Raw genomic sequence first — 22,446 nt, forward strand, 5'->3', positions numbered from 1 at the left:
TGCCATTCTAAATGCAGTTTATTACGCTCAATCATAGTCAGAATTTTGTTAAAAACCGACAAAAGGTCAAAGTCCAAAATACTGTAACTCTAAGGCCTAGGCAAAGGTCAAAATACTGTAACTCTAAGGCCTAGGCCTGCTCATTAAAATCAATAGAGAGCCTACTATATTGTAAATCAAAGCTTAAAGAAACTGTATGTAAGATTGTGGCCAAAACTGGTACTGCAATCACTTTCAAACTACTGTAGAGCGATGTATCCCTTTCCCCTCCCCTCTGACTAGCAGAGCTGGCAACCCAGATGCCGAAAAACTACTGACTTTGTGATTAGTAGATAGGTGGAGGGTGGCGCATCAGGCCAAAACACAACATGACAACATCAACATCAGTTGAGGGCTGCAACTCCACTTTTTAAATGACAATATCCTGGCCAGACTACTGTTGTCAGTGATATAAGTATTTGAAATAATATGATTTCTTAATATCTAGTGACATATCAGGGCCATTTATGATTAATTGAAATAAATTTCTTACATACGGTTCCTTTAATAAAGACATGTCAAGATGGTGGCCTACTGACCATTTTGGTGCCCTAAGTGAGTGGTTTTAAGTGAGTGACATTTAAATGATAACTCAAACACCTAAAGTAAAATAAAAGGTATATTATTTACAGACCATTACTGTGTGTTTTTAAACATTCAGTTTTCTTATAAATGGTGCACTGTCACTTTAAGAGCATTGATCTTTACGTTCTCATAATGCCTTTTTGCCAGCTCTTGTTTACAAGCCTTGTTTGTTGAGTTACATTGATAGCACAATATTAACAAGTGTGCAGCAAGTATGAGGAGGCTTACTGTAGCAAACAGTGTGCTGTATGTATGTGAGGTGATGACAGTGATGATGTAAGTGTGTGTGTTTTTTGTGTGTGTGTTGGGGATGGGGGGGGGCAGAAAGGCTAGGCAATCAAGGACATGGGTAGACAGATGGAGGAGAAATAAAAAATAATAAATAAAAAGTTCTATGGAGATGTGCAAAAGTTGGAGAAAGTCAGATATGTGTGTGTGTGTGTGTGTGTGTGTGTTGTGGGATTATTGACAAGCGTTGGCTAGCACTAACGTTAGACAAACTATGATGGAAGAAAGTGTGTTCTTTATTAAGCAACGTTTGCCTAAAGTTCACCAATGTTCTTTAATATTATGTGTGGTGTAGGCTACCTCACAGAAAGGAGGATGGTGCTAGGCTAGTCACACTTAACACTTCACATTCATTAGGCATGCTAATGACATTGTAGCTGTTTTTTCTTTAATTGTGGAGACATCTTTTAAAATGAGTCTACAGGACAAATTACATGCATTTTATGAAGTAGAACGTTTTTTTTCACCATTTATATTAGAGGGGGAATTAAACCTGGTGTTCTACTAAGTTAGTGCTATGAAGCTTAGGCTACATGATTGATATTATGACTTGGTTTATGCGATAGATTTAGATTTTTTTAATTATTCGTGTTTGACAGAGCATTCAAGTTCATTTCATGGTAGTGTTTGTAATTTACCTAGTTTTAATCTGTAGCCTAACTATGTTTTTACAGGTGTTCCTGGACAGTTTTGAAACAGAGATGTCTGAACGCCTCAAATAATCAGCAGTGAAGGTAAATATTCTTCATCCAGGACCTTGCCCCATTACTCTTAAAGCATAACTCAAGCCAAAATGCAACCTAGGGTCTTTTTGTGAATGTACCTGAGTCAAACTTTCGTTTGAAAGCATAATTAAGTCAGAAGCGCCACCATTAAGCTTCTGGGTCAAATGCCATTTTGAATGGGAGTCGTAGGGGCAGAACTATTTTGATACATGATGATTTTGATTCATGCATCAAAATAGTACGCTAGTGCCCCTACGACTCCCATTTAAAATGCCATTTGACCCGAAAACGATAATACGATTGGAAACAAAGGAATCTAAGGTAATCAAATGCAGAAAACAGGGTGGTTGCACTCATATCGGTGCCAAGGTGCACAACGCTTTAAGGAAAGACTACCTGGCCAGGTCTACCCATACCAGGATGGCAAACAGATGGTGTCAATACCAATTTGACCCATAAAAAGTAAATGTCAAATATGTACAGATAATCTGTATTAATTTCATCATTGCCAATGGATTTCTGTGTAAAATATTGTTTATCTTGTAAAATGTTGTCCGTCTTCTTTCTATTCACAGACAACAGAGACAAATTCTCTAATACCAAGGTCAATGCATTTGACTGCTGTCCAGCCCCGGGTTGCCACCGAAAACTCTATGCATCTTGGACTGGAAGATGGTGTGCTAGTAAGGAAGCTAGCTACCACAGCTTTTGCCACCACATCTCAGTGTTGGGAGGGAAGTTCACTCACTGCACAACTCTACCAGCTGTACCTTTCCTCCTCAGCCATGATCCGTAACCACCATGGTTTTCTTTCTGGGCCAGAAGACTTTGCAAACAAATAAGCAATAAATGATCATGCATTACAAATTTAGTCATGTTAGACTGTTAAGTTGTTGGCTTGTAGGCTGGGTGTCCAGTAAACAATTTCAAGCTTAGAGGGCAAATTCTCTCACCTAGGAGGGTAAACAACTTTTGTTTTTCATGAAATCTGCATTTTGAATTGATGGTCTACCAATGAGGCTGTAGAGTATCGCGACACAATAGTGGCAAAAAACACTTGCGCGATAAAACATGCATTCGGGTGTATTATATTATATATTATTTCACACACGTATATATTAAATGCAACAGATGTAACAGAATAGGTAGGAGAGTACTAATAGTACAATTTTAAATCACACTAATATTATACTTTAAATTGCATGCCTTTATAATGCTTAAAGTATCTTAAAACTATACTTTTATTAACATAACTACAAACTTTCAAGGCACTTATTGTAGTCAGGAAGTACATTTGAAGTTAATTTAAAATATTACAGAAGCATGCCAAATGAATAGAAATGAGGATGATAAGAGTGTATTCAAAATACACTACTACACTATTATTAGTTATACTGTAATGCATTTTAAGTACATTTCCAATACACTTGGGATGTTACAAAATTGTACTGCGACTGTGTTCCGAATGCTCATAAAATCTCTTTGTATAATGTACTTAAGAACACTTAAAGTTTGAAAAAAGTTGGTCCATTTTAGCACACTAATTACACTCAAAGTATAGTCAAATTGGTATTAAGTTGAACTTAATACATAATTCAATACACTTAATTACACTTGGATTTGACGAAAAAAGTACAAACTGTACTTAGTACACTTTCAAAAAGTATACTTTTAATAGTTTTTTTTTTTACCTGGGATAACATGCATACAATGCATAACATGTATAACAACAGTAATAGTTCAAGTTCTTTAGAGTTTGTGTAAAAGATCTGTGGATATGTAATGGTGAATTTAGAATTGTATATTATTGGGCAGTTAAAATATCATATTCCCTCAGCAAGGAACAAGACTACAGAAAACAGAAAAATGTGGGCGGGTGAAGTGGTTGGGCACTGCTCTCCTGTGCCCACATCCATGGCACCTTACCCCTTACTGCTCCCCGAGCGCCGCTGTAGCAGGGAGCTCACTGCTCCGGGTTAGTGTGTGCTTCACCTCACTGTATGTACACTGTGTGCTGTGTGTGTTTCACTAATTCACGGATTGGGATAAATGCAGAGACCAAATTTCCCTCACGGGATCAAAAGAGTATATATACTTATCATCCAGAATTCCTTTCTTAGAATCATGAAAACCTTTTTTTATAAATTAACAATAGGCTTATTTTGACTAGCTCAGTTGTTTTCCTTTGGTCCACAAAAATGTGCGTGTGTGTTGTACTGTTAATTTGCATGGTTTCCATATGCAAATGAAGAGTCCAACAGGTAGTTAGTCAGTTCCAACACACACACACACACCATGTTAGTCCTATTTACAGCACCATCCTATCATCTGTCTGCTGCTGTAAAAGTGACTGGGTGTGGAAGTCAACATGTACATTAAAGAGTTAATTTGTAATGCATCTAATTGTTTATCTATTTGAAATGTTTCATGAGCAGCAGCTATCAAGTGTGACACTGAATATGAAGGATTTCATATGGACCACAGTTATCATAAAGTGAGATGTTGCATTTGTTGAGCATGAACACTCAGTAGCGTTTTGTCAAATGGTTTCCCAGATGTCCACATGGAGGCGCTTCTCGGAATATCCAGCCTGGTCATCCGTCAATTGTAGTGTGTCATATTCAGTGACTGGCTATGTTGGTAGACAGTCATCAAAACTAGAGTGGATCAATGACAGTGGATCATCAGAACAGTCGTACAGTATGTTAATGCTGCAGGAAGGGCTAGTTTCCATATTGCACACATATTACATTACATTACATTACATTACATTTGGCTGACGCATTTTTAGCCAAAGCGACTAACAACATGGTAAACAGTTTAAGTTTTAGAGCAATTCTCAACAATTTTAGGACAATTTAAAAACATTAGAGTACAGTAAGAATAAGTGCATCAGTGAGTAATCATAATCTGTTGTTTTTCACATTCTCATATACTCAGTGAATACTTAACTGCCAGTGTATCCCTTTCCAGTGAAAAGAAAGCATAAATGATCTCCTATAAAACATGCAAACTATTGTCACCTCATTCAACAGACGGGTCATATACTGTATATCAGTCAGACCTGATACCATGTCATATTGACTTAGCAGCACAAGCAGAAGCAAACAGCCCAGGTATGTTTTCGCGTTGCTTTACTGGTTTGATACCATGTCTTGTATAACTGCTTGTTGAACTGGGAAAGTATTTTATTTTTTGGGAAACTAATTGGAACTCTCTTCAGAAGAATTTGAAAGGCAAAGCAACCACTAAATCTACAAAAGTCTATCTGGAAATATTTTCTTTTTTTTTTCTTTTCCCCCTAGGGTCTGGGTCACCTGTGACAAGTTTTTGCTTAACTTATTAGGGGATACATTTTTCCATCTTTGCCATGAAGTGGAGTGCTATTCATCTCCTGACTTTCATTGGTGAGTCAACACAACTCTCAACCCATTTCCACAACTGTGTCTATAACTAGATGTACCGCATAATGGTATATGACCGCTGCTCAGTCCTACGCATTCTCTCTGCAAAACTGTGGCACAGTGCGCTAAGGCCGGCTGACGATAGCCTGTGGTAAAGAAATGTAGAGTTCGAATCTGGGTTTGACTACTTATATTCTCACTATTGTTTACTTAGTCTATCTATTGTGCAGAGTGTATTATCCCCCACTCCATGAAAATGTTAAAATCAAAGACTACATATTCTCAACTAACTGACCAAAAGTATGCACCTTGTAGCCTATTATTATCTGCAGGTGTGTGACTTTAACTTGTGTGCACATGGCTGCAACTTGACTTTTAAATCAAGACATTTTAAAATATGGATATGGTGGTTAGAACAACTTTATTGTTTATTTTTCTTTACCCAGTCTAGTATAGATTACTTTTTATTTATTTATTTATTTATTTTTTTATTGAGTTTTCCTTGCTCGGGGAATCACATTGTTTACATCAGTTATATTTTAAGGTCAGAAAATAACAGTTCTTAAAAAATTCAACAAGTATTTTGATGGTTGAAGCAGTACATTAGATCTCATCAGGTGTCTTGTATAAGTACATTTCTATATGCATTCCCCCGTATAAGAATACATGTGAACATACATTCAGACACGCACACACCCACACACAAACATACATACATACATACATATACATATATACACAGCCAGAAGTCCATGCAAGCGCATATGGAAATGCATAAATGTGCAAGTACAATCTTACATTCTTGTATGTTTACGCCAGCACACACAGTACATACATACATACAAGCATGCGTACGGCAATTCATACATACTCAAGTGGCTACATACAGGTATATATTCATAAACACTCATTTACATTATCTCATATATACATACCATACAGGCCACAAGTCAATCTACATTACAAACTACATCAGATCATTATTACATTTGAAACATAGATCACAGTCATCATTTATCGTGTGATCTAACTATAGCATGCAATATTACTGTGGATTTCTTTTTTAATTTTGTGCCAAATGTTTGGGGTACCTGTGTATATGGAGTTAGACATTTGTTCTAGACTCAATAATGTTTCAAATGTCTGTAGCCATGTTCTTACATTAATGTTGATAGTGGTCTTCCAATTGACTGCTATGACCTATCTTCCAATAGATAGTTTTTTTCTTGAAGGGGGGCCAGTACATATTGTCCATAATTAAAAATGCATAATTTAGGGTCTAGAGAGATCTTTTCTTTAGTAATCATAGATAAGTTTAATATGACATTCTTCCAAAATGTTTGTCATTCGGGGCATTCCCAGATCATGTGAAAGTAGGTTCCTTTCACTTTGTTGCAGTGCCAACAATTGTCACCAGCAGTCTAGTATAGATTATGGTGTTGAGCACATAATCCTTTTTTCATTTCATGAAATGTAATATATAAACATTCCTACATCTGCAACCATGTCATTGTCTATAGGGCTCACCTCTTGTGTTACATCTGAACTCACAGGCCAAGGTAGGTACGAATTTTGTACAAATTCGTCATATCAATATGATGTAAGGATTTCAAAATATTTGACCTATCTCATCAGGGCCAACAATACCACTTTATCTGTATGTTTATCTATGTTGTTGATAGGGGTGTGCGATATACATCGTCTAAGATAATTTACTTTAGTTTAGCAATCAGGATATTTTAGAACATTTCCACAGAAGTACAGAAGCATTAAAAATTAGGGTTGCGATGATTCTATTATAGCCTGGTAAACAAAATTCATTCACAAAGTGGATAGTCTGGTTACTCACGATTGGGATTCCTTCCCAACACTTGCATCACGATGGGTGCTAACTTTGAAATCATTGGTCCAGTCTAACCAATCACATTATTCTGGGATTCATAATGTTACTTCCTACTTCCGACACTAAACAGCATTGGCAGTCAGGAAACAATGTATGTGGGCCTACCTTTGTTGTAAATAAATGTACACATTCTTCCGACTGCAATTTTTGATGTTTGCAGGCATTGATACCACCGTTTACCAAAGAGACTTTTGATTTTGAAACGTAAACATATAGTGTCATTCCCTCTTGTTGCTGATTGGGCAGGTAATCTGCCTACCGATGGAACTGTTAGTGAACCATGCTGTTCCAGACTAGTATTTCCCTCAAAGGAGGCGTAGCCAGGCTAGTTCTATGACACAAATGGAGCATGGATGTTAGCTCTTTGTTCGGCCGGTGTTATAATTGGTTGTGAATGCACATGGACTACAGACAAGAAGAACAGATAACCGTTGCAAAAGTTGTTATTGAGATACAGAAATGCATCAAAGTTAGCACCCTCTATGGGCAGAATTAGTGTCCAGAGGTTGTAGTCGTGTAGCCTGGCCAGTATCTCAAACCCTCCTTTAGTTTGGTTTAATGTCTCACTTTTCCATGTCATCCATTTCCATGCCTAGACTATCATAGCCTGTACAAATAGTTGAAGTATCTAAATTGAGTACAATTACTGCCCTGCATTCTCTCTCTGTTTGTTGACATCTTATATTATCACTTCATGACTGGTGAACTTTTGATTCATTTTACTCCCATAAACATGATTTGGGGGTGTGGGAGGGGGGAGTAATGGGGTGTGGGAGGGGGATGGTGATAAGGGGATGATAAAATTGTGTGTGTGTGTGTGGGGGGGGGGGGGGTGGGGGGTGTAGTAGTGGGGTGTGTGGGGGAGGGGGTATTGTGTGTTGGGGTGGGGTGGTGGGGGGTGATGAAATGGTGTGTGTGTTTGGGGGGGGGGGGGGGGGTTGTGTGTGGGGAGGAGTAATAAGGTGTGTAGGTATGGTGTGTGTGTTTGGGGGGGGGGGTGTACCTGTTACGGTGTAATTATGTGAATGGGGTGTAATGGTGTGTGTGAGTGAGGGGGGTGTACCTATATGTGTTAGGTGGGGGTCAAGTGGCAAGAGAGATGGAGAGAAAAATATATAAATAAATACAAAAAATGTACTCGTCACTCAGCAACCATAGGATGACATCAGAAAAATGTGCAGTGGTCTCTTAATTTTTTCCAGAGCTGTATATACTGTAGCAACACAGACAAACTATTAGCAAACTGCGTATTACAGAGAAATACTAAAACATGTAGTTTACAAAGTAGCCGTCCTTTGAACATTTGCAAAGTGCACATTTAATTTCTCTCAGTCAAAATGAATACAGTATATTTTAAACACAGTCACTCATATTGTATCCAGATAATCTGTTATATGTTCCCCCTTCTGTGGCCATAGGCCTAGATATTGCCTTCCTGATGGATGGATCTGGGAGTGTGGGGGCAGACAACTTTATTGTCATGAAAACGTTTGTAAAAAATTTGACCGCAAGTCTCCTGGAGTTTAATACCTCTGTGAGTCTGACTCCTTCCTGATTCAATACAATTGTTGCCATAGCTTTGAGAAAACGTGTTAAATAAACAGTCCAGATATCCATTTACATTTCCAGAGGACATTGCACTGTATACTGATTTGTTTTCATTATGCAGTTTGCCTTTGTACAGTACTCCTCTGGAACCACCATCCACGTGAACTTTCATCAGTTTCAGAGAACAGGATGGGAAAATCAGGTGGACAGTATCAGCCAGATAGGAAGCAACACATATACTGCAGGTGCTATCCAGACAGTTGTGTAAGTTGTAGTGAATGTGACATGCATAATTCACCTTTGTTATTAAGTGTGGTCCTACACAACATTCATATTAAACGCAGCACTTTGTTCTTTCTGTAGTTACTTCATGTAAGTATGACTGTTCAGGGGTCGCGGTCCCTTTAAATGTTATGAATGTGTGATGACGTGTAGCCTCATGCCGGTTTTGTTGCTGGACAGTGCCATTTTTGATTTCAGTGTTTTTTCTTATGAAAATAAACGACACACGCATTTGTGTGCTCAACGTGAGAAATTGTCTCTTGCAATTTACTGCAATTTCCACAAAGTCTTACATTTACATGAACCTGATTCTTTTATCTATTTTAACTGCCCTCTTATTATTTACCACGTAACTCCACTCTGAATCTTTTTCATCAAAACTGAAAAGGTTTATTTGCATTGTTTTTTTCCTATAACTCAGGCATATGTGAGCCAATTAATGAATCTTATTGCTGTAGGTTATTTATTCGGAGCTTATAATAGTATGTGATCATTTGAGGTGTGAATCATCAATCTATTATCATTTACACAGGAATGACTTGTTTGATTCTTCTGCTGGAGCGAGACCTAATGCCCATAGAATCCTCATTGTCCTCACAGATGGGCAATCCTCGGATGCGTCAACCTATCCCAGTGCCACAGCATTGGCTGACAGAAAAAATATAACTAGATATGCTATTGGGGTATGTAGAGCTATGTTTACATTCACTTCACTGCACCTTAAAGCAAAGCACAGACAATATTTGGGCTCCCAGTTGATCTTGTGATCTTTGTGTTAGCACCTTGAACAAAAAGTTGACTATACAGGACATTTTTATATTGATTCTCAAAATCAAACATCGGACTTGACCAGATGTGATGTGTAAAATCTTGCCAGAGAATTTCCCCTTATGTGAGATGCTAATTTTCTTCCTTATGTGGCAGATTGGAAATGTCTTTGACAGTCAGTCAGCAACAGATGAACTTAGGAGTATCGCATCTTCACCAGAATCAGACTACGTGTTTAAAGTGGACAGCTTTGAGGCACTGGACAAAATCATTAGCAGTCTGGTGAAAAGAATCACGGTCATAGAAGGTCGGTAAAAATGTGCATTTATTTGCACTTGCAAATAGACTTACCACAAAAGAATGAAACATCTTAGCCGGCAAGTGATTATGGGGTTTTGGTGTAAATAAGCTAAATAGTTCATATGTTAGACTTGCACTGCTAACACTAACACAGTGAAAGGAGAGAGAGCACAACTGAGCTCCTCATGGATAAGAATTGTGTTGGCCGCTCAAGGTTAGCATGTGTATGGACAATGGGGACAGGCTGGTGAAGCAATGGTAATATTATGAGGAACCAATCTGACTCGACACAATGAAGAACTCGTACTCAAATAATTACCAAGTAGTTATCAACTATAGCAGAATATTGGCATGGCATACGAGATGAGAGATATGTAATTGTTGGGTGAATTAACAATTTATTAACCAGTAAACCATAAAGGTAAATGTAACCAATATCACTTAAGTTGAATGTAAAGTAAAACTCAGGTAGGTAAACATACTGTTACAAAGGAATAAAAGAAAAAAGTAAGCTTAACCAACACCAAACTTAAATGTAAACTTAACAAATGAACACGTTAGAATGTCGAATACACCAGATAAAACAATTTATCAAATAAAGAAAATAACAAACCCCAGAGAAAGGAGAGAAAGACAAAGAGAGAGAGAGAGTGAGAGGGAGATAGTGAGAGGAGGCCAGAGAGAGCAAGGCCTCCTCCAGAAGAAGATGAACAGGCAGGACAGAGCCTAGCCCATTCAAGAGAGCCAAAGGGAAGAGAAGAGTAAAGAGAAGCCAAGAGCGAAGAGAAGAGACAGAGGTGAGAAGGATCTCTTTTATCCAAAAAAGAAATAGCATTCATCCAGCAAACCCCTGAATCACCAGGACCGCTGTTATCTGAGAGCGCATCCCATCAGATAAGGCCTCAAATATCTCAGGTTACAGAAACATTTCTGTTCCGTTTTTTATCTTTCATACAGTAAGCGTCTTACACCATACTTTAAGCGAAAAACAGTTGTTTATTTAAGATTAATGAGCGCAGTGTTTTAACTGTTGTTGTGGTGTCTTTTTTTTCATACGTTCCAACGGCAAAGCACGTGAACGCTGGCAGTCGGAAAAATAACATAATCATGGGGGCAGTCTCTAATATTCCCAGGTGGCCTGAACGCACTATTAGAACCATGGTGCTTGGATTTGGTGTTTCAAGAAAGGGTAGGTCGAACTCTCAATAGCAAACTAGGGCAGAAAGTTTGGTGGTTGGAACTACAGCCCCTGAGCAGTCACACTTCTGTCATTCCTTGGTAGTTCAGATTCCGGATGTCATCAGTGTCATCAAAAATCACACAGACTGTGTCTCAATTGGCATACTTTCGTAAGTACACTTTCGTGCAGCACCCTATGTGCACTGTGAACTTACTGGCGGAGTGCACAAATTTTAACAGAATAGTGTTCATCACGGAAATGACGATCGTAACATTTAAATATAACTTTATTGGTGTCCTCTATTCGAAATTGACATGATCAGTGTCAAAACATGCTTGCTTGTACCTCTGTAAAGTGTGTTTTCCACTGCTGCTGCTTCAGCTTTCTCAACTGTGATTACCACGAGTTTGAAAAACGCTCCCTCCCCTTCCGCTATGTAGCCAAGATGGCGTCCGTTGAGGGCGAAAAGTGTCCAGCGTTCCACACTCAGCCTTTTGACCGTTATGAGTGCACCATCCAGGGACTTGCAGCGCCCTTCGTGCCGTTGAAATGTTCAGTGTGAACGCCCTCACACACTCAAATTAGGTATTGGTGCAGAAGTAGAGAGAGGTTGTTTTTTTTGTGACTCAATAATTGGGATATGATGTTGGCTTAATGTTCATTAAAAGACATCGAAGAGAAATAGGCCTACTGACTCCCCGACTGGGCTCATTCTTGCTACTTATGTTAATTTGAGTAGGCTAGTATTATGGTATTCACAGACTCTAAGAGTTAACACACTGATCAATGGTACAGTAGCTAAAGCAGGCGACTTCTTAGTATGACATTGTAGGTTCTATCCCCACATAAGGTGAAATCTCTTTTGCTTTTGATTATGTGCAGTTGAACTAATGTGACATGAGGAAATATAAAATAAAGCTGTACTTTATTTCAAGCTATTATTTTTAACTAACATCATGTTCCTAATGGTCTCTTTTATTTATTTTTTTTTTATTTTAATTACTATATACATAAATATTTAGGGTTAAAACCTATTGTTGTGTCTCGTAGGCCTACTCTTACTCAAAAGTGACAAGGAGAGGTGGGATGCGAACACTGGTCGCACGCATGGAGTCCCTTGACATTACCGTTGATCCACCAGACAGACAAATAACTTGAACGGTAACTTGAAATTCGCGTGGTTGTTTGACACTAAGATATTTAATGGACACAAATAATGACAAATATTGGTCGGCTTAAGTAAAACTGTTTAACCTGTTTTGGTAGGCCTACAGCAAATTTTCAAACCTGTACCAAAACACATTTTTATTCAAACATCAAGTCTGCCTCAAAATACAACAGAGAAATCATGAACTCAAAATGTAATTGTGGGAAAAAAACAAAAAAAAGCAATGACTGCGTAACAGTGCAAATCAGACCTTTCAGAATATGGACAATAGCCTAACGCTAATAACAAGCCTTGCCAAAATTATGGGTCATTAAGTAAGAATACAAAATAATTGTTAGATTAAGTAGATTATGTTAAAACGACATGGACATTAGGCCGAACTTCCGACGTATTCTTTTTTGCACACACTGCACATTCAATGTCCTCGGCTTCGCGAAATCAGTGCATATTCGCGCCTAATTATAGAACGTCAAAAAGAAACAAAGTAGCCGGGCTGCATCCAGACACTTAGCTGCCGTCGGGGGCTGCATGCAGTCGATTCAACCTCTCTACGGACAGTTTTTAATGTTTATCAGAAAATAACTACTCAGTATTCTGATTGAATAGCCTATAATTTTCGGGACAATTAGGGCAGGATTCGGGATTCGGGACAACTGCTTGGATATCGGGACTGCCCCGAATTTTTCGGGACGTCTGGTCACCCTAGAAGTGCAGGTGGCATCTGGCTGTCCATGTCAAATGTACGACTGAAGTGAAATTATTTTTTCATGACTCATCTTCAAGTATCCAAAACATTTTGTGTCATAAACCCCTTAACCAATCATATCTGTTCAACTAATCATATTGAAGCTCATATTGAAGTTGTCAGCATTACGGGGAAGATTTCAGAAATAAAATCAGTCATTGGACAGCTGAGATATTAGATGTTTGGTCATTGTTAAAATCTTTAACAAAATTAGAACGGTCGGGCTTGTAAGGGTTAAAAAAGCACGCTAACCACCAATGGTCACAAACACAAGACAAATGGCCCATCTAACAGCAGTATGCAGTATGCAGCATGTCATTGTGGTTATCAAGTGGGCACCCTCATTCACCGATGTTTTGTTAAGTTAGACCAGTGGTCCCCAAACTACGCCACCTCATTTTGGGTGGCCCTCCAAAACATATATAGCATCTGGCCCGCACGGGAGTACGACATCGTCAAACTATGACCTCTGTAATTTCCCCAATTCATTCTCTATGGTGATTCTTAAAGGAATTATCCGGAGTAAAATGCACTTTAGATCAATTTACGGATGATTGGGTGTACATACGTTGAGTTGACATCAAAATCATGTCATTCAGATGTGTTTTGAGAAAGTTCGATTTTACCGTTTTTAGTCAAAACTCGCCTGGAAGTGACCCGGGCATGTCATTTCGCCGCTACAGATAATTCCGGATAATTCCTTTAACAGTACACATGTAATACCTCTTTTTGTCCAATGGTGGTTGTTTTGGCGCTCGAAAACGGAATGAAATGTAGGCCTACCTTCAAACAATGTAAGAGGCCTATGCTGACTGCATCAGTGCTCAAAGTATTCTAAAAGTTTATCAATTAATTGTTAATAACTAACTAACTTCTATTCAAGTCATATTTCTGGGACTTTCTGGGATATTTTTTATTCACTCGTTCAAATGTTCATAGAGATCACAAAGTTCTCATCAGGTGATTTCAGATGTTTTTGCCAGCACTTCATAAAACTCTCATAGTTTGAGAACTTTAAATTATTTGTAGGATATTGCTTGTTCAAAACTTGAGCCGTGTATGCAAAGACACAGAGTTCAGAGTTCACACATTTTGAATAAAATACTTTTGGGACTCCCTGCTAATACTTTTGGGAATGCTAAAGTCTTTTTATTAGTATTATATCATTTGAGCTACATTTTACACTGATATGGCATGATGGCAACATAAACACAGCTAACAATGGTATTAAATTGCAGTAGCCTATGATTAAATGTAATGGAATATTCAACTAAGGTAGACTGCTGTTGTTCACAGCACTAAGCTATTTATGGTTACTGATATACTCCGAGTCTCTGGCCCTCTCTTAGAGCCATCGTGAGCTGGCCCTCGGAAGAAAAAGTTTGGGGACCACTGAGTTAGACCCACGACACCTAATGAAGGCTTAACCAGCGTTCTGGAGACACTCCCCTCCATGCTGCCACCATATTACCACAGTGAAATATCCAATATCCAAGATACTCTTAACTACCCTAGGCATGGTCTAGGTTGGTTAGGTTGGTCTGGACTGAACCATAACCCTAAAAACCCTAACCAACCACCATCGACCTAGGCATAGACCGTCACAAACACAAAACAAATGAGCCAGTTAGCAGCTTGCGCCCCATGTTGCCACCATATTACCACAATAAAATATCCAAATAATCTTAACCAACCTAGGCATGGTCTAGGTCGGTTAGGTTGGTCCGTCCTGTTGATGTGGACTAAACCATAACCCTAAAAACCCCTAACCAACCACCATTGACCTAGGCACTTCTTCTCTGAATCCGACCACCGAAGTAAATCTGGTCTTAATCTAGTGCCCACTATATGTGGAGTCCAAAAAAAAAAATGGATATAGGCATAGAAAAAATCCTGTGCATCAAGCCCTCCCACTGCCTAAGTATAAACTACTTGTAAATAATTTACTAACATTATCTAATGAATAGTAAATAGCTAACTAACCCTTTAGTAATACCTTGTAAATGGTTTGTTAACATGTCTTATTAAGAGGTACCATTTTGTTTGTTTGAATTTGGTTACCCATATATACTGTGTATATATGTAGTATATATGGGTAACCATATATCCAAACATTGTATCCATCCAAACCTTAATTTGGAGATTTGGGGATATTGATGTAGTTAATATTGCATGTTAGAAATAATGAATTAAGCTTAATAGGTTTATGCTTTAAAGGTGCATATACTGTATGTGAATGTACACGTGTGCATATACTGAGAGACATATATATATACACTCCACTCATACGCACTCAGGTTTGTTTATTTGTAATGTACCTGTAAAACTACAAACAAACCTGAGTGTGTATGAGTGGAGTGTCTGCTTGTTTAATTGTGTGTATACATACAGAGACAGAGAGATGGAGTACTATTGTAATGGTTTTACTCTTGTGTTTACTAGCCACAGTGATGAGGAGGCAGATTGTGAGAGTGGAACTGCAAGTTAACTTGACCTTTGACCTAAACAACACTGTGGTTCAGGATGAAATCCTAAATCAGGTGAGTCTCTCCTACCGACAATAGACACAATCAAAAAACATTGCACATCATGTGACTGACAGCATACAGCATTTTACAATGTTTTTTCTGAATGTTGTTGGATGCAATATGAAAGAATGAAATAATGAATGAACAGATGACTGCGTGAATGAATGAGTGAATGCTTTTTTATTGATAGGATTAAGAGCAATATGTGAAAATAGAGGGTGTTGATGATGGAGTTAAAACACGGCTGTGTTCTACTCCACAGATCAAACTGAAACTACAGGAGCAGGGGCTGCCATCCAACACCAAACTGAGCTGGATTAAGCAGCCTGATGGACAGATTTTCCACAAAAAGTACAATGAGAAGAGCGTGAAAGAACAGAAGAAGAGCAAAGATGAATTTTGAACAGCTCTGCAAGAGAGTGGAAAGTGGAGTATATGAATATTACACATGTATATTTAATTAATTTGGTGATGATAACGATGGGTAGAATTAGCCTGGAAATCTTTCACAAAGTGAATAGAGTCTGGCCACCCTTGATTGGGAAACGTTTGCAACACTTACATCACAACGGGCAATAACTTTGAAATCATTGGTGCAGCAGCCTTAATAGTCACATTGATCAGAGATTCATGTTACTTCCTACTATCACCAAAATATTGAAGGTGTTTTATGTATATATACAGTATAAGGAAGGTGGAATATGTTTCATAAAAAAATGTCAGAGAAAAGGGCAAGAGTAAAAAAAACAGAGTACGGTAGTGTGGGATTCGCTTTAAATTCTTTGCATTGCAGAAATGTAAACAATGTAATACAGTAAAAGGCACATCTGAGTATGAAACGTCAACATAAAACTGAGGGTTACATCAATGAAACTGAGACCGTTTTTTATTCATATTATGACTCATGTTCATAGATTTTGTTTTAAGTGGATAAATAGAATTCTTTCTGAATGTATAAGTGGAATTCCTGTGTGGTTGCATGGTGGCTGTTTTGTTTACAGTTCAGTTTTTTTTTTTTTTTTACTGTTTCATCATCTGAGCAATGATTAATTGATCTGTTACCAGATAGCTGTGGCTGACCAAGCCTGTCAACTGTGTTTATGGATGGACCTGACTAGAGTGAAAGCTCTGTCTCGTTGAAAGGGCTGTACATGCTGGGTGAAAATCATTGGTGCACTCAGACTGTTTGAAGGGCAGGGGCAAAAAACAGAAAGGGCACCTCATGGCACGGGGCTCCAGCCCCACACAAAACGCTATGATGTATGAAGTATAATTACTGTAAGTAGTAGTTTTCATCCTTAATGAAAATGAACACTGTGTTATTAGGCTATCCAGACAAAAAATATGGCAAGCCCTCTGATGAAACAAACAGTGAACTAAAATTACTTGAATTGTAACCTGTCTGCCAATTAAGACATGTTGACAAGCTGAACATAATGTAACCTAAAGGCGGAGGTATTCCGGGGGACATCCACTGGGACTAAATTAAATTCTGGCAGCTAAGGGACTGTTCGTTATTTATAAACGGGGCCACCGGAGGAAAATAGGGGAGGGTCATGTCTTTTTATTCTTTGTTGAGGGGAGGGTCACCTAACTTTTTTTTGTCTAGGAGGGGGGGTCACCCTAACCTGACCCTAGCCAGATGAATGTCGTTCCGCTTAGCTCCGCCTAGCTTCACTCACATCCATCTGGGACCTCTTCCATTGAGAGTGATTTCTCCAACCAACTTTATGGTTTAGCCAATCAGGACACAGGGCGGGAGTTTCATAGATGTGACATCAAAGATTGTTAAGGCGGAGCCTTAACAATCTTTGGTGACATAGCGTAGAAGCTACTGTGAGTCTGTTATTAGCGTCACGGGTTGGCTTCGATGTGAGTGGTTGAAGTAGCACGTCAATAGATGACGGACAAGTGGCTTATTCAATCATATGTAAGCATTTTTTGATTAGGCCCAGCCTTCTGAAGCAAAACTTCAATGGATCGGTTCCAGATGGATGAGTGGAGCTAGGCGGAGCGAAATTCATCTGGCTATTGCCAGGTTAGGGTCACCCATTTTTTGTATTAAAATTTGTATGAAAACAGCAAAAAATCAAAGTGGCTTGTTTGATTGTTGATTTCTGTCGCCATATAACGTTCTCTTTCGTTCCATAGCTCTGTCAACATTGAACAATGAAAATAAGGGAGATTTCCCGGGTTTCTCACGCAAAATACGGAAAATGTCAACATTCGTCCCCTTTAACATTGGAAGGGTTGGAGCAACAAAGTAGCTTACTTTATTCACTCCTAACAGCCTATATCCATTTGGTCAACATTATCCAGCCCTAAAAAAGCTAAATTTAACTTTGGTTTACTTGTAGTTTACCGTGTAGCCTAACTTGTGCCTAACAGTGTGCATGCTTAACATAAAGCATACTGTACTTGTGCTTCATTCATCCACACATCCAGCTCCTAACGTTTTGACAAGCATTTCTACCAATTGACCTTGTTCCTGCCCATATATAGCTTTGCTGTCTCCATCCTTTCTGTTTTTGTGGTTTGCAAAAAAATATATAGTAGGCCCTATTTATTGGTAACCAGCAACAAGTGCAATTTGTTAATCGCTGTCATTCTCTCTCCTGCCAACAAAAATGTGTTACGTTCCAAGTAGCAGTGCGTAATTCTGCTTCATAAAGTTGAACAAATACATTGGTCATATAAATAGCCAGTTTATGGTCTACAGTGTAGAGTTGGTAAGTTATGGTAGGCCAACTTGAAGTGAATATACAGTAGCCTACAGGGGGAATTCTTTGTCTACTCGTAGCTGAGTAGCCTGGCAGGTGCTCACGTAGACATACTGTAGCCTACGGCCGAACATTGCAAGCGCCAATGAATCGTGCTCTCACAACAACCACATCGTTAACTTAAATAGGCCTAGGTTAACATCACTCTGAGTTCGCATTCAAGCCAGGGCTTGAAAACGAAATTATTTTTCAAACGTTCCGTTCCGAACGGTTCAGGTAGGCCTATGTTTAACGTTTTCGTTCTTGCATGCGTTCCGCCACAAACATATCGGTCCTGAACCGGTTCGGAACGCAAAATATCGTTCGTTCTTAAAGTTCCGGCAGTGTTTGGCGGGCCTATCAAGTCTATTTTTGTGGACTTTACCTTAGATTAGACGTAGGGGAGAGCCGGGACGATTGAAACACGGGACGAATGAAACAATCCAGTTTTCTCCGAGTGTGATGATGATAGACAGACGTCCTTCGGTCAAAACATAGAGCATGTTAACCTCCTTCTATCAGCCAAATATCTTCCTGCTATGTCATTTTATCACGGAGTGATAAACGAGTTTTGATGCGCAAAAGTAAACTTCATTAGTGGTTACATTTTTTCGATTATCAATGAGTGTTTTTCATTTAAAGGTTTGACGTAATGCTTATTCAGTAGACCATTTAGTGTTCTCCACAATCCCAGACTTTCATATCGCATGCTTGTTTACATGGAAAGCAAATCAAGCTGTAGTGACATATGTCTGTGTCGGGACGATTGACCAGGCTGTAACTCCATGTATTTTAATTAAATGCACAAATAGGTGTGTTTAAACAATTATTTATGGAGGTAAGACATAGAAAAACAGTTTTAGGAAGATGAAAATAAATTTGGGCCCACCAGATAGGGGGTTGAGTTTCCCCATGTTATCCTATGGAGACTGACGGCCGGTGGGTCGTTAAGCCTACTTATTTGGATGTGCATTGGCCTAACCCACCTAAAAACCTAGTGAAACGACATTTTCAACAATATAAACATGATATAAATGGGAAAGCTTACCGTTCTAGCTATAAACATGGCAGAATCATCCACTTCTATTAGATATTAGATATTTCAAAAACCGCTGCATACACGCTTCATGATGATGGCAATGAGTTGTTAACAGACATGCACAAAGACGTATAGCCCTGCAACAATATATCTAAAATAAAAACTTTTGGGAGTACCATTCATGATAACGGTTTTGTTCAAAGCTGAAAATGCATCTGTATTTGACAGAGGACAGATGTAGGTTAGGTTAGATGTAGGTGACCAAATATTAGCTTTCTGTGTGGTACGATCGCTATGTAAATTACGTTTAATTAAAAAGTGTTTCAACTGTCCCGGCTCTCCCCTACTCATTATTTCCCCTTGATTTAGCCTACCGTAGCTATGCCCAAAAATAATAAATCACAGGCAGCATCCAAAAACATTCAGATGGGCTATCCATCCCATAGCCAGACTTACTGTAGGCCTAACCTATGCCTATAAATAATTTCTTATCAAAAATATTTCTGGATACGTGCTAAACTCCTTACCTGATTGTAGCCTAAGTTTTATCCATATGGAGATCTTCAAAGGCTTGCGCTATATTTCCAACCCTGTTTATAAACGAACCTGTCTGTTGCTGACAAGGCCTATCTCATATTTCCCGTTTAACTCTTCTACATAGAATAGGCTACAATTGCGCAAACATTTCAAATCCAGACTTTAAAAACAACAAGGCGTGGACAGGCAAAATAGGCTATTACGCATAGGCTACAAACAATTTCCAAATCAGTTTCAGTAGCCTACGCTACGAGCTGGCCTAAGATCCGAAGTGGCAGACGGATAGGTTACATTACAACAGCAAGACAAAATATACACATTTGGACCAAAGGTCCATTTATTCTTTTTTTTTTTTTTTTTCAAACTGCAGAAATCAAATTATTATTTGTACAGTAGTTGGCTACATAGCGGCTTGTTAGCTCACATTAACAGTGTAGATGCGGGCTTGTTTTTCGCACAACCGGAAATAGTCTCCCTGACATAGGATATGCTTTTGTGAAATTTTATAAAATATATAGAGAACAAAAAAAAAACGTTATTAACCGGTTTTGTGGATTTCAGAATAACGTTTCTGTTCCGGAACAGTTGAAGATCATTTTGTTTTCGTTTCCGTTTCTGCTCCTCGTAAAATTCCGTAAAATTCCGTTCGTTTTCGGTTTTCGTTTTCGTTCCTTGAACCGGTTCGGAGCCCTGATTCAAGCAAGCAAAACGAGGATTTGAATAGGCCTACATCTGTTTCACTGGAAGGGCAAGGGGTAACAACAGGACAACACAGAGACAGGCCAGAATGCAGGACTAATGTTATGAGAGTATTACAGTAATATGGGATATTCTACGGGAAAATATTAAAACGGTAAGACAGCGGGGAAAAGTTAAAATAATAAACCCGGAAAAAGTTGGCATGTTAGGTATTTTTCGGTCCCTGTGATTATTTGTGAAATTGTGCAAACGGCCTTTTCAAGTCATTTGAGAAGGAAGGAGTGTAGCAAGCTCCCAAATTGATGCTCGTCTGAGAAATTGAGTTTTGGATAATGTTCAGCTTTGGCAGCTTTACAATGACTGAGGAAGCCTAGAGACGAGTCCATAGCAACAAGTTCATGTGTTGAATTTGTTATTACCCAGTGTGCTTTGTTGAATGGTCTCAATGTTTTATTTCATGTGAATACTTACTAGTGGAGTAACTTATTTCAAGTAGGCTAATGCAGTTGCAGGAAGTGTGCATTTAGGTTCCATGCTTATTGTGTTTCCACAACAATGTTAGTGAGTAAATCTACTGAAATGGCCACCATCTTGGTGAAGTGTGATGTGTAAGATCAGAAAGCAGAGGTTAATTTTAGAACGATGTCGATGTGTATTCTTAGCTCGTAAAAGCGTGGGCGGAAGGTATCGACAATTGGCCGGGGAGGGTCATGTCTTTTTTGAAAATGTTATTGGAGGGTCGTGCAACTTAGATTGAAGCACTCAAAATCCCTCCGGTGGCCCCGTTTATATATAACGAACAGTCCCTAAATGTACCATTTTCATGTAGCTTGAAACAAAAACAGTAAGGATAAAGACAGCCTATGACTTTCTAGAGAAATTGAAATGAAGACCAGTATCTGTGTTATTCCAGAAGCACTTGTGGAAAGTAATGGATGCGTACAAAACTTGAATTCAGTAAAAAATATATTTATGGAAATGATTTGTCATTTTTACTGGGATTTGTTCCATTGCAAGGTCACTTCCTAATGCCATAGTGCTATCTACTTCATGTTTTTTTCCTATCAGAAAGGTAGGGAACCTCAAATTTGCTGTAAAGAGATTACACTTACACTTATCCGCTGTCTAATTTTAAGTGGATGACCCTCCCACCATTTCCCCTCTAGGTTTTCTCAGAGAAATGTGGAAATCACACACATACACACAACCTCTTCACCTATCACATTATTAGTAATTATTTGAGTATTTATTCATTTTGCTGATGCTTTCATTCAAAGCGACAGGTGATTATGGTGTAAAATTCCATAAAGTAGCAACAAGATCTTTCACTTCCTCTCATTGATGATGAAATTAGATGAAATTCTCTCAGATGAAATTAATCAGATGTTGTGCCCTTCACTTACCACTAGAGGTCATCTTTAACTCTGTTCCTTCTTGTGAACAATATGCAGACCGAGGTCATACTGCAAGATTCTGACAATCCCAAAGTGAAATGTTTCCTACTCAGTTTGCCCACATTTCAAATGACTATATTTTTGTCTCCTTCCTGTAATTGTGTGATTCAGGACATTTCTCTCTTTCTTTCTCTCTCTCTCTCTCTCTCTCTCTCTCTGTATGTTGGCTCTCTTTCTCTCTGCACAGGTAAGTGTCCCATTACATGAGAGAAAATGTCTCTACAACACACCAGTCATGGGTTCTGCCCATGAATGTCAAAATTGGACAGCTGTGAACCATTCTGGTTCAATGTGAATTTTATTTTTATTTGCAAACTATGCAAATAATCATGATGAGGAGCATGAGTGAATGGATATTACTTTTTTGACTTTTTTGACACTTTAAATCATACTTACATAACAGCCATATATATTTACCACTTTTATGCACAGTCATGACCAACAATAGCCATCTATTGTATTCCATTGTTCACAGTACAAAATGTTGACATTGAT

The 22,446-nt window shown here is 38.6% G+C and overlaps 2 protein-coding genes across 4 annotated transcripts in view; both read left to right on the top strand.

Moving 5' to 3' along the window:
• Window positions 1-22,446, top strand: part of LOC121704901 — a 589,105-nt gene that overhangs the window by 205,522 nt on the left and 361,137 nt on the right. The window lies entirely within an intron of this gene.
• On the top strand, window positions 1,033-16,083 carry LOC121704688 (integrin alpha-D-like). Of its 3 annotated transcripts, XM_042085127.1 has the most exons (10): window positions 1,033-1,646; window positions 2,213-2,320; window positions 4,943-5,044; window positions 6,562-6,600; window positions 8,363-8,478; window positions 8,614-8,756; window positions 9,307-9,457; window positions 9,699-9,849; window positions 15,378-15,475; window positions 15,726-16,083. In XM_042085127.1, exons 3-10 carry the CDS (start codon window positions 5,008-5,010, stop codon window positions 15,864-15,866), a joined length of 876 nt encoding a protein of 291 aa, XP_041941061.1. In that variant the 5' UTR covers window positions 1,033-1,646; window positions 2,213-2,320; window positions 4,943-5,007; the 3' UTR covers window positions 15,867-16,083. The 3 variants fall into 3 exon arrangements, with proteins under 3 accessions (XP_041941061.1, XP_041941060.1, XP_041941062.1); XM_042085126.1 differs by lacking the exons at window positions 1,033-1,646; window positions 2,213-2,320 and adding an exon at window positions 4,504-4,753; XM_042085128.1 differs by lacking the exons at window positions 1,033-1,646; window positions 2,213-2,320; window positions 15,726-16,083 and adding exons at window positions 4,504-4,753; window positions 12,099-12,183 and having other exon boundaries at window positions 15,378-15,425.

Source organism: Alosa sapidissima, chromosome 3, assembly GCF_018492685.1.
Source record: "Alosa sapidissima isolate fAloSap1 chromosome 3, fAloSap1.pri, whole genome shotgun sequence".
In the NCBI taxonomy this organism is placed as follows: Eukaryota; Metazoa; Chordata; class Actinopteri; order Clupeiformes; family Clupeidae; genus Alosa; species Alosa sapidissima.